Raw genomic sequence first — 14356 nt, 5'->3', positions numbered from 1 at the left:
TACTGTTCAGTTTCTTGCACAGACCGATCGTTTTGTGTCTTTACACATCAATGTATCGTCACGAGCCGCAGGGTTTCATTTAGTTTTGTTTGCATTTTTTTACTCTCAAAGCCGTGATTCCCATTCACCTCCATTATAAGACTGACAGACTGCAACGGTTTGAGTTAACAATCTTTGTTTGTGTTCTACTGAAGAGACAAAGTCACCTACATCTTGGATGCCCTGGGGGTAAGCAGATAAACATCAAATTTTCATTTTTGGGTGAACTATTCCTTTAACCAGCGTTTACAGACTTCATATTTTCACATACATGACATTTTGGAAAATGATTGCATTGCAATCCAGAACAGAGACGAGTTGCAATAAGTTTGTGCAAGTCCAGAACAGAGACGAGTTGCAATAAGACAAAAAAATGGCCGGTTGCCGATCTCGTAAGTTCCAGGGGAAGCTCCTTAAAGGTTCGGCCATCCATCCTACACACACGTGACTGACCACTCATTCGCACCAACAGGAGGAGGGTCTCTCTACACTGCACTCAACCTGAGGGATTCCTACACTTTCAGTCTTTGAGGAGACATGAAAAACAGCGCATGCCGCAAGAACGGTATAACGGAAAATATTAGTGGTTTTGAAACCGTGACATTTTCAAATCGCGGTATACCTTGAAACCGGTAATCGGCCCATGTCTATGTGGAACATTCTACATCTATTTGCATTTTGCAACTTTTTTTTCTGATATATTATTAAGACTTAATTTAACCTAATTAAATCAACAGATTAATTAATTACGCAGTATAGTAAACTGCAGGCTTGCTGTAAACACATTGCAGTGGTGTATGTGTTCTGTAGCACAAGACTTCAGGAAAGTCAGAGAAGCTTTTTTTCTATCATTTGCTGTTGGATTTTTGTAGTCAAATGTTTGCAAAATGCCTCATTTTAACCACTGATTTGTCCTAGTTTTTCCCTTTTGTTGCTTCATATTAATGACTAACAGCTAATCCCTTCTTTTTTCTGTTTTAGTTGGATGGGCTACTCCTAAAGCTTCTAGGCTACCCAAACTTGAGCCTCTTGGAGATACAAGACATTCTGGTAATGGCTGGTTCATTGCATCTGTTCCCTGTCCGGCATGTCGACAAGCATGCACATCACTAACGTTCTTTTTTCCCCCATTCCGTTTCCTAACCATGTAATCATCTCCCATAATTCTGTTCTTAAAGCTTTTTTTTTCTCTCCATCCACACAGCAAGCTTCAGCCACATCCTTCCTATACAATCATCTGTCAACAGAAATACCACAACCATCCATCTTAATATTGTGCCTAATAAATGCTACTAGCATGATCTCCTTAACACCTCACTTACTGCGCTGTGACTAATGTGTGTTATTTGATTCCTGATGCTTACAGGAAACATTTTGGACATTCTGAATGCTGCATGTAATGTTCTGTGTCCTCTTCTGAATGTTAAACCAGGCAGTGTGTCATTTTGATCTACTCTTGTAGTATTTAGTTAGCTGATCCTTGATTTTAAAAAAGGACATTGCTGACCTAAATCTTTTTTTTTTTTTTTCCCCATGACTCTCTTTCATTGGCAGATTTCTATGGCAAACCTCTCCCACCTGTATCAGTTAGGCACAGGCCGAACAGCGATACACATGATGTAATTTCCTAACACTACCTCTGCTTCCCCCTGACTGGTTTACAATTCTCAAGGGTATTGTTTTGTTCTTATCTTCAAGCACGGGCAGTGTAGCAAACTACGCAGACACAATTGCCCAGAAGCGAGGAACTGATACCCAATCGACAAACCCAGACGGATCACATGACCTCGAGCACCTATTGACTGGTGGTCAGCAGAAGCTGTGTTTAAATGAGATGGGGGACGTGAACATTTATGTTCAGATAATGTGCAACATTTTGATTTCTTTGGAGCCGTTTGTCTTGTTTTATCAAAATACTTAAAATCAGTATTAACAGACATGAAACTCAATTGAGACTTCTTTGTCAAAAATATATCACAGACCTATTTTTTAAGAGAATTGAAATGTATATAAATACATAAGTTTTAATTTATGTACTTGAAATTGTACAAACATGTTTTTATCGTCCACATGCATATCTTAAACTCTTATATAATGTGCAGTTGATTGTGACACAGTTTGCCTTTTAAATATCAGATGGTCTTTTTTCCAGCAGCATTTATAGGTTTATACACTACGCTGTCTTAATTTTGAGAACGACATTCATACTCTCAAATAGCACCAGCAACAGATACAGAGATCGTGAGAAAGTGAACTTTTGAATGTGATGGAAAATGTTTTTGCAAGCCCATGAAACGGCATTTTATTCTGGTACACTTTGCTTTATCAGGGAGGAAAACATTTGCCATCTGAAAGATGATGAGTGGGTAATTTCATGATTTAATGTAAATGTAACAATACTCAACATCCAATATAAATACATATTTTTAATATATGATGTAATTTATTGTAAACGCTGCTTTCATGATTATTTTATGCTATTGCCATTTTTATATTTCACATTGTTTGATGTTTTGTTTTGTATTTTACCACACACACTAATATTTAGCTGATGCAAAGTTCTGTGCATCATCCAGTTTGCTGTGCTTTCGGTACCTGCGCCTTTTGTACCCAGTTAACACTCGATATGAATGTCAAATAAAAAAATAAAAAGTACTCTATTATGGTCACTCTCACTCAACACACTAGCAGCACCCTCTGCTGGTTGGTGCCGTAACTGCATCATGGTATGGTTTTCAACTAGACAGCAGAGCTGTGGAGATGTGCAGATGATCATTGTATGATGGAAACAAACAAAGAAAGAAAGATGTTTACATTTTATTTTTGCAAGAATTATTTAAAAATTCAAAGGAAAGCTTTGTTTGTTACACTTTGTTATTTGGAGCAGTTTGGAGATCTGAAGCAGATATAAGATAGAATATGGCTCAGTTGATTTTCGCTTTGACAGCCATATTGTAACAGACAAAATAGTTACAAGCCTACCTGTGAAATTACACAGATGCATTATGTAGGAAATGACATGGCAAAATATGCTTTAGTGCAATCAGAAAAAGTACATAATGTGCAAGGTTTTAAATCTCTTTTGGTACAGTTGGTGTAAAATGTTAACAACATATATACTGTATATTACCTTTGTTGGCTGCTGCCAGCACACATCTTTTATTGTTTTTTTGCGACAACTGGCTTAGTATTCCAGTTAGTCTAATCAAACTTTGATCCATCACTCAAGTCCAGGCAGCTTTCTAAAGCACAGCATTTAAATGACTGAATTAACATACAGTATAATGGTTATCTCGTACTTATAAATATACATATTTACGTTTTGCCAATACTTTTACACAAATATACTTTATTTTACAGTGTCCTTGTTACATGTGAATTTACTATAATAGTCTATAACAGTACATTAAGTATAATTGCGGTAAGATAGGGAAGATGCCCCAAGAAAAATGTGGATTTACCTTTATATTGTAACATTTGCTAGTTTGGTTGTTGCCAATTTAGTTGAATAACTGATGACAGACATACATGGCAGAACTTTTATACAGGCATATGAATATTTAAATATTGTCCATATTTGAATTGAAGGTATGTCATAAGAGCAACACTGAATACAAATTTAATGGGACTTGAATTATTGCCCTGGTGGTGGAAATGGGGATTGTTCAATGCTTTAGCTCTTTTCTTACAGCCACTTACTATTTTGTGAAGCAACAATCTTGTTCTGCACATCAGAACTATATTCGTTGGTTTTAGTCCTTGTGATGGATGATTAAGGGAATTTGGCCTTTGTGTTCCTCATATTTATAATCATGTGGAACAGGAAGTCATGTCTGGACAATTTCATGGGAATATACTTCAGAGATATTTTACTCCTAAGAATTTCTAGGGGTGCCAATAATTGTGTGTGTGTGTGTGTGTGTGTGTATATATATATATATATATACAAATACTGGAAATAATATATATATATATAAATTAGCTAAGCAAGGGTTGCAACACTGGCAACAATCAGTGACAAATTGTCGTAAAAGATGAATTCATTGTATGGTTTCAGTAGCACCTTAAATCCCACTCCACTGATCAGACTAAAATGAGCTGAATTATAAAATTAAATATTTTGTTTTCTTTTTCCTATAGAACAGTTTTCAATCGAATATTAAACAATACAACACCAATGACAAAAAAAGTAAATAAAGTTTTTCAACATCACAAATTTAAATTTCTAATAAAAATGTGCAAAACTGTAAATAGCCTAGTTTTATATGGTGTGTAGACACATGCCAGTTTTGGGATGACAGCAGAGATTTGAGGTAAACAAAAAGGCATAAAATTAGTATAACCTATACAATTAAATCAACCAAAAGTTAGCCTAAATAGCCTAAAAACATTACGATGTTTACAAATATTAACAGTTGCTTATTTACCCCATATTTAGCTAACAGAAGCAGCACCATAACACAATAAATGAACTAAAAATGAATACGTATCGGTAAACGAAAACCGACTGTAAGCACAGAAAAACGGAACAACTTTCATAATCCACGTTTCTGGGGGAACCCAATAAGAAGGCGGACCGCTGAACAATAAATAAACTAAGAAATTCCGATATATCAATATCGATGTTTTCGACGAAATTATGCTGCATTAAGGGATTTTCCAGCAATCCTCTTCTCTTTCTGAAGTCTTTTAAGCGTGTTCTACCCTCCTTGTCTCATGGTCACTGCACAGTCACTAATACAGTGAGCGGTTTATATTTCTCCTGAAAAGTATCTAGTTATAATCATCTTTTTATTTTTTCTCTCTTTATATTAGGAACATTAATATTTTTAAACATTTGTAATGTATTTTAATTGAAATTTTGTTTAGTTGTACATAATATACTTTTAAGTTTTAAAAATATTTATTTTTTCATTTATCATATTTATATTTTTGAATATTTATAAATATTTGAATGTGTTTAAACGGTTCTCAACAGCTTGAAGCACAGTGTAAATCTAAACCTCAGAAGCAGGTTTGTAAGACTGTACTGAAGCATTTTGATGCACAGTACAGTGAAGAGCTCGGAGAGCAGTGGCGCAGTGCAAGGTGGTAAATATGATTTATTAATTTTTTTTAAATAGCCATTCTGTAAAATAACTGTGAAAATAGTTTGTTGTTTTTAGCATGTTTTTAAATGTATGGTATTACATGTATGGCATTACCACAGTACTTTTTTTGTAAATATTAGCTTTCTGGAAATAGTGTTTTATTTTATTTACAAAAATGCATTATATTAAACAATCTCGGAACTAGTCTGCACAACATAAATGTTTGATGTTTTCAGGGATGTGCTTCTGAATCCGCTCTCATGGCAGTACGGTGTACTGCTTAATCGCTTCTGTGACCTTACAAACCTCAAGCAGTGCCTCACAGAGCTTGGATACACAACCCTCCTTCCACAGACGCATCCTGAATCTCATTCCCAAACGGCACCCACCCCCCTGCAGTGTTTTATTCACCGAGATCCAGTGCGAATTCCTACCCAAAACCACCACCCTGGCTGGTTAAAACAGTACTACCTCCTAAACGCAGCCTCTCTTCTCCCAGTACTGAGTTTGAATGTGAAGGAAGGGGAGCATGTGCTTGATCTTTGTGCAGCTCCTGGGGGGAAAAGTCTGGCAGTATTACAGACAGCCACTCCTGGTAAGTTTCAAACGTAGTCTAGAACAATCAACAAAATACGTAGGACTAGGGCATGACTCGTGTATGTGAAATGATCTGTGACTGAGACAAACCTAATGATGAACTACTGTATGTAAAACTGTTCAAAAGTTTGGGGTTGTTAAGAGTTTTTAATTTATTTGAAAGAAATGACTTGTGCACACCAAGGCTGCATTTATTTAATCAAAAATACAGTAAAAACTGTAATATAGTTATCTTTTATTACAGGTTAAAGTAACTGTTTACTATTTTAATATAACATTCTTAAAGGATGCCAACAGGAGTTTGAGGTAAAGAAAAGGACACATAAAATAAAGTTGTAAAAAATGTATTCGAGATATGAGCAAGGATTTGGGTAGAGAAACGAGTATAGTCCATTGGAATAACTTATTGGATATTACTCATGAAATTAAGTGCCCAGATCACAGCATCATCCCAGTCTGTCAAAGTGAAAGATAATGATTATTAGGGCTGTCACTAACGACTATTTTTATTTTGATTAATCTGTCGACTAATTTATCGATGAATCGATTAATCTAAACGATTAATTTCCCACCAACAAATTAGCAATTTTACTTAAGAATAATTTATTAAACTATATTTTATTAAACCAAATGAAATCCAAATTTCTATGAAATCCTCTTTTTAAAGCAAAAGTAAAGTGCAACATAGAGTGCAAGAAGCAAGTGTCCATCTCATAGTTTAAATCAAATAAAATTATAATCAAAAAACACTTTTTAAAGGAGTATTTACCAGAAATGTTATTTACCAGAATTTATTTAGGAGAAAAATGTAAATGTGCAGTATGTCTGAAAAAAAAAACGAAAAAAAAAAAAACGTTGTTTTTAAAAAAAATTAAATCAATTAATTGGAGATGCTTTTGATTAATAACATTTAATTTAACCATTAAAACAGTGTATAGAAAAATGAAAATAAAAAAAAAAACGTTGTTTTTAAAAAAAATTAAATCAATTAATTGTAGATGCTTTTGATTAATAACATTTAATTTAACCATTAAAACAGTGTATAGAAAAATGAAAATGAAAAAAAAACTGAATTTGGAAATAAAACGGATTTAAAATGAAAATGGAAAAAAACTGAATTTGGAAATAAAACGGATTTCATAGTGCCCTATAATTATAATTAATTTTTGTGTGGTAATAAAAATAGATGTAAGTGAACAATAGCCTTTAATATTACTTTAAATACATATATAATAGCAATGAGGCAATAATAATTAGTTCAAATAAAGTATCAAAAGCAAGAAATTATATAATTGTATTGAACAAAACTGTTAAAATACATAATGTTTTATAAACAATAGAGCTAATGTACATTACGCATTACAACAACGGCCTGCAGAGGGCGCCAACGGCCTAATGATTATTTTTACACATTACTGTGCGATCTTGTTTAATATTTACCAAGCACCATTTAATTAAAATGTCCACTTAATCTTTAATATTTGGCCATTTCTTTAGGACAGAAATGCTATAGCCACTGTAATTAAAAGAATATGTGGAAATCAAAACGTGTAAACTCAGAGTGAGGGTTTGAGCTTTTATTTTGAAACCGCGATGTATTCTCCTGTGTTTGCGTAGATTTATAAATGATTTACCTTACAAATCTGATTAAATGGCGCACGTTGCGTTCCCAGACGAACGTTATAATAAACCCAAACTCACAACAACATGCAGAGATGGAGTTTGAGACGCTCCACACATGTAAATGATAAGTTCCTGTGGAACTACTGTGAACAGAGCCGCTGTGTGACGCATGTACTTAACCTACAATTAAAGCGCATACACTGTATTAGAACTGCATCGCATATAATTATTTAATTAAATCGTAGAGTTTGTGAATTCACAATTATGCTTAATTATGATTTTTTTAAATGGGTTTAATATATCATGCAGCCTTGGGAAACAGAGTAATAATGTGTTTTATGGATTCTCGTCCGTGAAATGCGCCACTTCCGGTATTTTGCCGGTTAGTCGACGGGAGCAAAATTAAGTCGAGGATTTTTAAAAATCGAATAGTCGAATAAAATCGACGAATCGCGACAGCCCTAATGATTAGAATGCAACTTTAGCACTATTGTACTCTCTGACCCTTATAATTCAATGTGTTATTTGCTGGTTTACTATGAAAAACAAGAATTACTTGTGGGGTTCAAGTTTATTATCAAGTAATTTTTATAGTAAGAGCAAGTTATACTGTTCTTTTAAACTTACAGAATCAGAAGAACTATTTTCGACATTAGTAATAATCAGAAATGTTTCTTGGGCAGAAAATCAGCATATCAGAAAGATTTCAGTAAGAGCAAGTTATACTGTTCTTTTAAACTTACAGAATCAGAACAACTATTTTCGACATTAGTAATAATCAGAAATGTTTCTTGGGCAGAAAATCAGCATATCAGAAAGATTTGTGAAGGATCATGTGATACTAAAGACAAGTTATGGCTTATGAAAATTCAAATTTGCATCAAATTGTTAAATAATTTTTTATAATATTACAATAGAAAGCAGTTATTTTAAATTTTAATAATATTTCACAGTACCTTACTTAACTTACCTTTCTTTTCACAATACCTTACACAATACCAAAATCTTACCAAGTGTGACTTGGTGACTGTTAATTTCTAAAACTTACAGTACATTTCCTAGTACATGGAAATCAGTTTTTCATTAAATGACCCCTTTAAATGTAAATTACTTTTTGTTGTACCCTACAATTTGATTTTTCTTTTTTTTTGTGATAAAATTGAACTCTTAGGGCTCCTGCACTGTAATGAAGTGGATCAGCACAGACATGATTGGCTACTAAAGACTCTCGAATCATATGTTCCTCCTACACTACGACATCTCCTTTCAGTGACTCACCTGGACGGCCGGAGCATTGGGAGCATGCGGCCAGCGGCTTACGACAAGGTACCACACTTAACCTCTGCTCATCTGTCAGAGCCATCAAAATTACAACCTTTAAGCCATCATTTGGCTATTTTAAGTGCTGATATTTACACATAATGAGTTCTTCGTAGGAGAGAACATTACCTAACATTTGTTTGAGTCCGTTAACTGCAGAAGCTTAATTCACTGAATTAACCTCCACGGAATGTCATCCATCCAAGTGTTTGGGGGTGGAAAAAACTGCTTGTTTGTGAATGTCAAAGTGACACTCTTACATGACATCAATAGCGATGCTGCCTCCAAACTCCCTCATTTATCACTGCTGGCGTAACTGTTAGTGCAAGCCCTTACTTTCCATCTCAAAGCAACCAAAAACCTGCAAGGTAGAATAGAGGTTTTCTGCACACTCAGTCATTTGAAGGCAAAGCTGCATATGTTTGCATTTTTTTCCCACTCATCATGAGGTGACGAGACACTAGGCAGGTCACTTGCAGCCCTCCAGGCCAAACATGCCAATCAAGCGGTGAATATGGCGCTTTTAAGGTTCCCAGATACTGCTGACTGAGTATTATCCTCTTCTGGCGGTGAGAAAAGAGTTGGGCCACTGAGCAGAAAGGTAAATGAATACACAATGCGACAGGAGGTGTCGTGATGGTTTCAAATGAAAGCAGCTCAGGGTGAATGCGTTGGTAGGTTAACTTTTCCTATTGTTTTTTTTTTTTTTTTGAAGCTAGGCTTATTGGAAAAACATCCCTGTGGCGAGATTTCTGTAAAAGAATAGATATCATGTTGCTTCTTGCATGTTACTCAACACTTACAAAGGGAAATGTCCAGCACGTTTAGTTTTATCTGAAACGTATAAACAGGAATCTGGCAACGTTTTATGTTGGTTGTTGTACGTAGCACTATAGTTCAAAAATGAAATGTCTGGTCAGTGGCACTAAAAGGCTAATGCTCTACGACGTTTGAAAATAATGTACCACCTCAAGCAAACATGAGATAAAAATGCCATTTATCTTGCTTCTACATGTCTTGAAGCTCTTTTATTATTATAATAATTTTTTGGTGTTTTGCCTTTTATTATGATACGACAGTGGAGAACAGACAGGAAGTGAAGTGGGAGAGAGAGAGAGGGGGGCAGGATCGGGAAAGGTCCTCAAGCTGGAATTCGAACTCGGGATGCCTGTAACATAACGGCGTTATATGTCGGCACACTTGCCCACTAGGCTATCGGCGCCAACATCTTTGAGCTCTTTTGTCATGCCTCGTGTTTCATTGGATTTTCATGAGCGCTCTGAATCGCAATTGCAGTGTTTACCAGGTGAGCTACTGAGCAAGTTTACTATGTCAGAAAAGCTAATCATATGAATCTAGTTATGTGATGCAGACTTAAAAATGTATTAGTTTATAAGTCTTGCACTATGGTAAAAGTGTTTTGAGGTCAAAACATGGTACTGTGTATAGTATATAGTCTTTATTAAGTCTTTGTTAGTCAATATTCTGCCCCTGCAATCATAATTTGTGTGAAAAGGAATAAAATTGGTTTGTGTTTTACTGACACTAATGCTCATTTCAACCAAAAACTGCAGTGAATTAAATGTATTGGTACTTTTTTTTTTGGTACATCATTTTGCATAAAAGTAAGTAGAGGTACTTTTTTTTTACAATGAGTCTTGTTTTTTGTATAATTCATTGAATATAGCACAACCACACATGGCTGTGATACACCCATCCCACCAGAAGGTGACAGTGTTGTTGTTTTACTCTCACTGACCTCCATTCACATTGGACAGATGCTTAAGATCCCCGGGACCCTGGATGGAGGGGACACAGGTACGCATTCAAGCTCTGATGATGAAAACTCCTGTCCCGAAATGTCAAATGAATATGTCTCAGATGCCCATAATCAAATCACTTTATCAGCACTGGCACTTAGATGAGGGTAACAGGTTTGGCTCTTCCTCTAAACGTGCCGCCGTTTCTAGATCACATTGTCAGGCCCACGGGGGTCTTTCTACACCATCATGTCCTTTAGTGACGTCGGTCTCCAGAGTGCCCCCCGGCGTTCTTTTAGCCAGACAGGCAGCAGAGCTAAGAGGGAATTAAGAGGCTCTAATACAAAGCTGGCAGGGAGAAAAACAGTGGGGCTCAATTGTCAGCTTGACAAGGCAGTCTCAGCCAGTTCTAATGAGGAGAGAGTAGTCTCAAAGGAAGCCGAGAAAGACGAGCTTAGCTAGAGCATAGAACGATGGGTTTGGTGGGTAAGGGACTGCAGGATTTCCTGAGAGAGATCCATACCAGAACGAATGGCTGGTATTTTTTTTATTCAGTCCTGTCTGTTGCTCATCTGAATCTTACTGCTTGCGTTGGTTGTTTGTTTAACCACTGTAGAAGATTCTAGCTCAGGTGCGTTTTGTGATTATTAGCCCCAGGTGTGTGTAGTGTTTCCACTGTCACTCTCTCTCTCTACTTCAGCCGCTCTCTCATTTGTTCAGCTGGTTTCACAGAGGACGGTGTGAGTGTGTTGGTTCTTTTAAAGAGCTAATGAGGCCCATACCGGCAGGTCCCTGCTGTCCTTCTGCTTTCCTCTTTGTGTAATTTTCACCATCCCCCAGGTGAACACGAAATATTCCCCTTCTGTCTGCTACACTGTTTTTCCTCCCTGCAGAGTTAGAACCTGTTCTCTGATGTGTGTTTGTCTGTGTGCGTTGCTCCGTCCCTCTGTGTCAGGTGCTTGTAGATGCCCCGTGCTCTAATGACCGGAGTTGGCTTTATACCCCTGATACTCACCAAGGGGAAATGTGGCTGAAGGAGAGAACTCAGCTACCACTCTTACAGAAGGAGCTGCTTTGGTAAATATATATGACGGGAACTCCCACACACACATACAAACTCGTGGGCAAGCAGACAGCGCAAAACAATGCATTCTTGATTTGAGTTCTGCAATCTTCCTTGTCAGCATGCAAAGATTTAAATCATACAACAGTGAAGGCTTAATTTAAAGGGGTCATATGATGCAATTTCAAGTTTTCCTTTCTCTGCTGGCCAATCAGAGCAGACTGCGCTTGTCGGAAGGAGGGACTATGTAGAAAACGAAGCGTTTGAGAGAGGCGGGGCATAGAGGACCTACAATAATGTACAGTATTTGAAAAATAATGTGTTTTTTGAGCATTAAAGCATGTCAACATATTCTGTTACACCAAATACACAAAATAATGATCTTTAAAAAAGCATCATATGACCCCTTTAATATAATTTAGTTGTTTATTATAAACTAAATTTATTGACCAAAAACAACATTTAGCTGTGTCAAAAATGCAATGCACAGTCCAGTCCAGTTGTTGGATGCTTTTTAAAAAAAAAAATATTTTATTTCATTTTGTAAATAATTAATTAATTCATATTAATATTGTTAATTTAATATGTGAAATTATTAAATACAATTCTATATTTTTCTCTTTAGATGTTTTTGTTTATTGCTAGAAAAGGGCAAAATCGTAGAAGCACTGCAAAAATTATGAACTCATAAAATGAATGGAATAAAATGACAACTAATAATTAGTCTAAACTCCTGGGGTTGACATAAAAGTTAAGCACCTGCTTTTATTAATATTTTGAATGAACTTTTATTGTATATTTCCATTATTTAGTTTTATGTGTTTGTCATTTATAGTTTTATTAATATTTAGCTTTAATTTATTTTAGTAGTTTCAACTTTTTTTCAGTTTGTTTCCAAAACAACATTTCTAACATTCAGTTTTTTTTCATTTAAGTTTTTCATGTAATATTTATATTTTATGTCAGCTATATCACAAATATGATTTTTAATCGCTTTACTTAACAATTACACCTCTCCTTTTTCTAATGTGGTTTTAGAAAGTGCCAATTTGATGATGTCTATTTAATGTTAATAATGGCTGGTTGTGTTTTATTGTTGTTTGTCAGTTCGGCCCTAGCAGCAGTGTGTCCTGGAGGAGTGGTTGTCTACTCCACATGCACCATGTCACAAGCTGAGAACCAATCAGTTGTGGAGGCGGTGCTTGCATCTTATCAAGGAGTGGAGCTTTTGGAACTGGAGCAACACTTAATTGACTCTCTGTCTGATCATTTCTGCTTTGCTCACTTTCATCCTTCAGTGGGACAGTTAGTGATCCCACAAAAGGGTAAAACTTGGGGACCTATGTATGTTTCTCGATTACGAAGAATATATTAAAAATTTAAAAACATCATGCCATGGTGCAGTATTAGTACTTTAAACACATCAGAGCTGGGGAGCTCAGATGATTGATTCAGGTTTGAGTCATAACTATCTATCCTGGCCTTCTTCATTAAACTTTCCAATCCAAAAGCAATAAATAAATAAATGAATAAAAAAAAAAAGTATTTTCAACTTTTTACCTTACAATTCTTTTTTTTTTTTTAAGTTTGAAGTTTTGTTTGGAGTTTATATTTTGAAGTTAATTATTTTTTCTTGTAGTTCTGAGAAAAAAAGGCAGAATTGTGACAATTTCAGAATTGTGAGATTTAAACTCAAAATTATGAGAAAAAAGTCTGGATTACGAAATATAAAGTTTAAGTGAAATATAAAGAATTGTGAGATAAATAGACGCAATTATCTTTTTTATTTTTTTCATGGTAGAAACAAAAAGAGAGAACTGTGAGATGTAAACTCATAATTGCAAGATGAAAATTTGGAACAACAAGAAAGTCAGTGAGTTTATATCCGATTATTCTGACTTTTTTTCTCAGAATTGCGAAAAAGTCAGAAGTCACAATTCATTCATTCATTCCAAAGGAGAAATTATATTCCATGGAGGGAAAAAAACAGCAATAATGTGAAATATTTTTACATTTTAAAATAACTGTTTTCTATTTAAATGTTTCAAAATGTGATTTATTCCTGTGATGGCAAATCTGAATTTTCAGCAGCCTTTAATTAGTCTTCAGTGCCACATGATCCTTCAGAAATGATTGTAATATGCTGATTTGCTGATCAAGAAACTGTGAACTTTGAGTTTCCTTGCCTCGACAAAGGCAAAAACAGCCCAGGTTAGGCAGGAATGCTAATCTCTGGCAACTCTCCAGCTGAAGCACCACTTAATATGATCTCTCGGAAGTGAAAACTGTTTTGAAATCTCAGAACGCAACACTTGAACAAGGTTTGAGTAATGAATGTGGGCTCAGGTCTTTTCTCTTTTGCATAAGTGTTTTTAAATGTCTCAGCTGAACTGCTTGAGGAGTTCTGCTGTTGTCAGCCTTTGAGGTCAATGACAAATTGTGTCTAATAAAACTTAAAAGAGTTTTCCTGAATCATGGAAGATCACACTTTCAGTGTTTACCATTAGTATGATATATGAAAATGAGATCGCACACACCTTTTAGACTAGGTGTAGGCCAGGGGCGATTCTAGGATTTTCATTTTAGGGGGGCTCAGCCCCCAGTGAGGGTATAATAATAATAATAGTCTTAAAAAAAAAAACATTATATATATATATATATATATATTGTTTGCATTTCTAGCATTCCTTATCTCAAGTAGGCCTATGCAAACCTCTTTGCCACATGCATTGGAATCAGGCGGACAGTAACTAAGTACATTTACGTGAGTAGTGTACTTAAGTACACCTTTTGAGTATCTGTACTTTACTTGAGTATTATTTTTTCTGGGAACTTACGATTTTAACTTCACTACATTTGAAAGA

The 14356-nt window shown here is 35.4% G+C and overlaps 2 protein-coding genes across 7 annotated transcripts in view; both read left to right on the top strand.

The window, feature by feature from the left end:
* LOC107691600 (ADP-ribosylation factor-like protein 13B) overlaps positions 1-2489 on the top strand; it is a 24715-nt gene extending 22226 nt beyond the window's left edge. Inside the window, exons 9-12 of one of the 5 annotated variants that reach the window (XM_016490273.1) lie at positions 1021-1089; positions 1406-1474; positions 1594-1658; positions 1738-2489. In XM_016490273.1, coding sequence (XP_016345759.1) covers positions 1021-1089; positions 1406-1474; positions 1594-1658; positions 1738-1791 — 257 coding nt within the window. In that variant the 3' untranslated portion in view covers positions 1792-2489. Of the gene's footprint in view, positions 1-1020; positions 1090-1243; positions 1483-1593; positions 1659-1737 lie in introns of those variants that run through there. The other 4 variants (XM_016490274.1, XM_016490276.1, XM_016490275.1 and 1 more) reach the window with 4 other exon arrangements.
* Positions 2490-4606: 2117 nt separating this feature from the next.
* LOC107691598 (NOP2/Sun RNA methyltransferase 3) lies at positions 4607-12998 on the top strand. 2 transcript variants are annotated; one of them, XM_016490271.1, is made up of 6 exons: positions 4607-4781; positions 5018-5127; positions 5366-5724; positions 8521-8675; positions 11385-11506; positions 12600-12998. In XM_016490271.1, the coding sequence occupies exons 1-6, from the start codon at positions 4662-4664 to the stop codon at positions 12865-12867; spliced, it is 1134 nt and encodes a 377-aa protein (XP_016345757.1). In that variant the 5' UTR covers positions 4607-4661; the 3' UTR covers positions 12868-12998. The 2 variants fall into 2 exon arrangements, with proteins under 2 accessions (XP_016345757.1, XP_016345756.1); XM_016490270.1 differs by having other exon boundaries at positions 5018-5130.
* The last annotated feature ends 1358 nt before the right edge of the window (positions 12999-14356 follow it).

This window comes from Sinocyclocheilus anshuiensis, unplaced genomic scaffold (genome assembly GCF_001515605.1).
Source record: "Sinocyclocheilus anshuiensis isolate Anshui unplaced genomic scaffold, SAMN03320099.WGS_v1.1 scaffold442, whole genome shotgun sequence".
Classification (NCBI taxonomy): domain Eukaryota; kingdom Metazoa; phylum Chordata; class Actinopteri; order Cypriniformes; family Cyprinidae; genus Sinocyclocheilus; species Sinocyclocheilus anshuiensis.
This window is presented reverse-complemented; position numbering and strand designations above follow the sequence as displayed.

Excerpts from the sequence above, each read along its gene's own strand:
- LOC107691598 (XM_016490270.1), top strand. The coding sequence starts at position 4,662 with ATGTTTTCGACGAAATTATGCTGCATTAAGGGATTTTCCAGCAATCCT. Across the intron at positions 5,725-8,520 it reads ATTACAGACAGCCACTCCTG|GGCTCCTGCACTGTAATGAA; the intron begins GTAAGTTTCAAA and ends TTGAACTCTTAG. Across the intron at positions 8,676-11,384 it reads GGCCAGCGGCTTACGACAAG|GTGCTTGTAGATGCCCCGTG; the intron begins GTACCACACTTA and ends CCTCTGTGTCAG.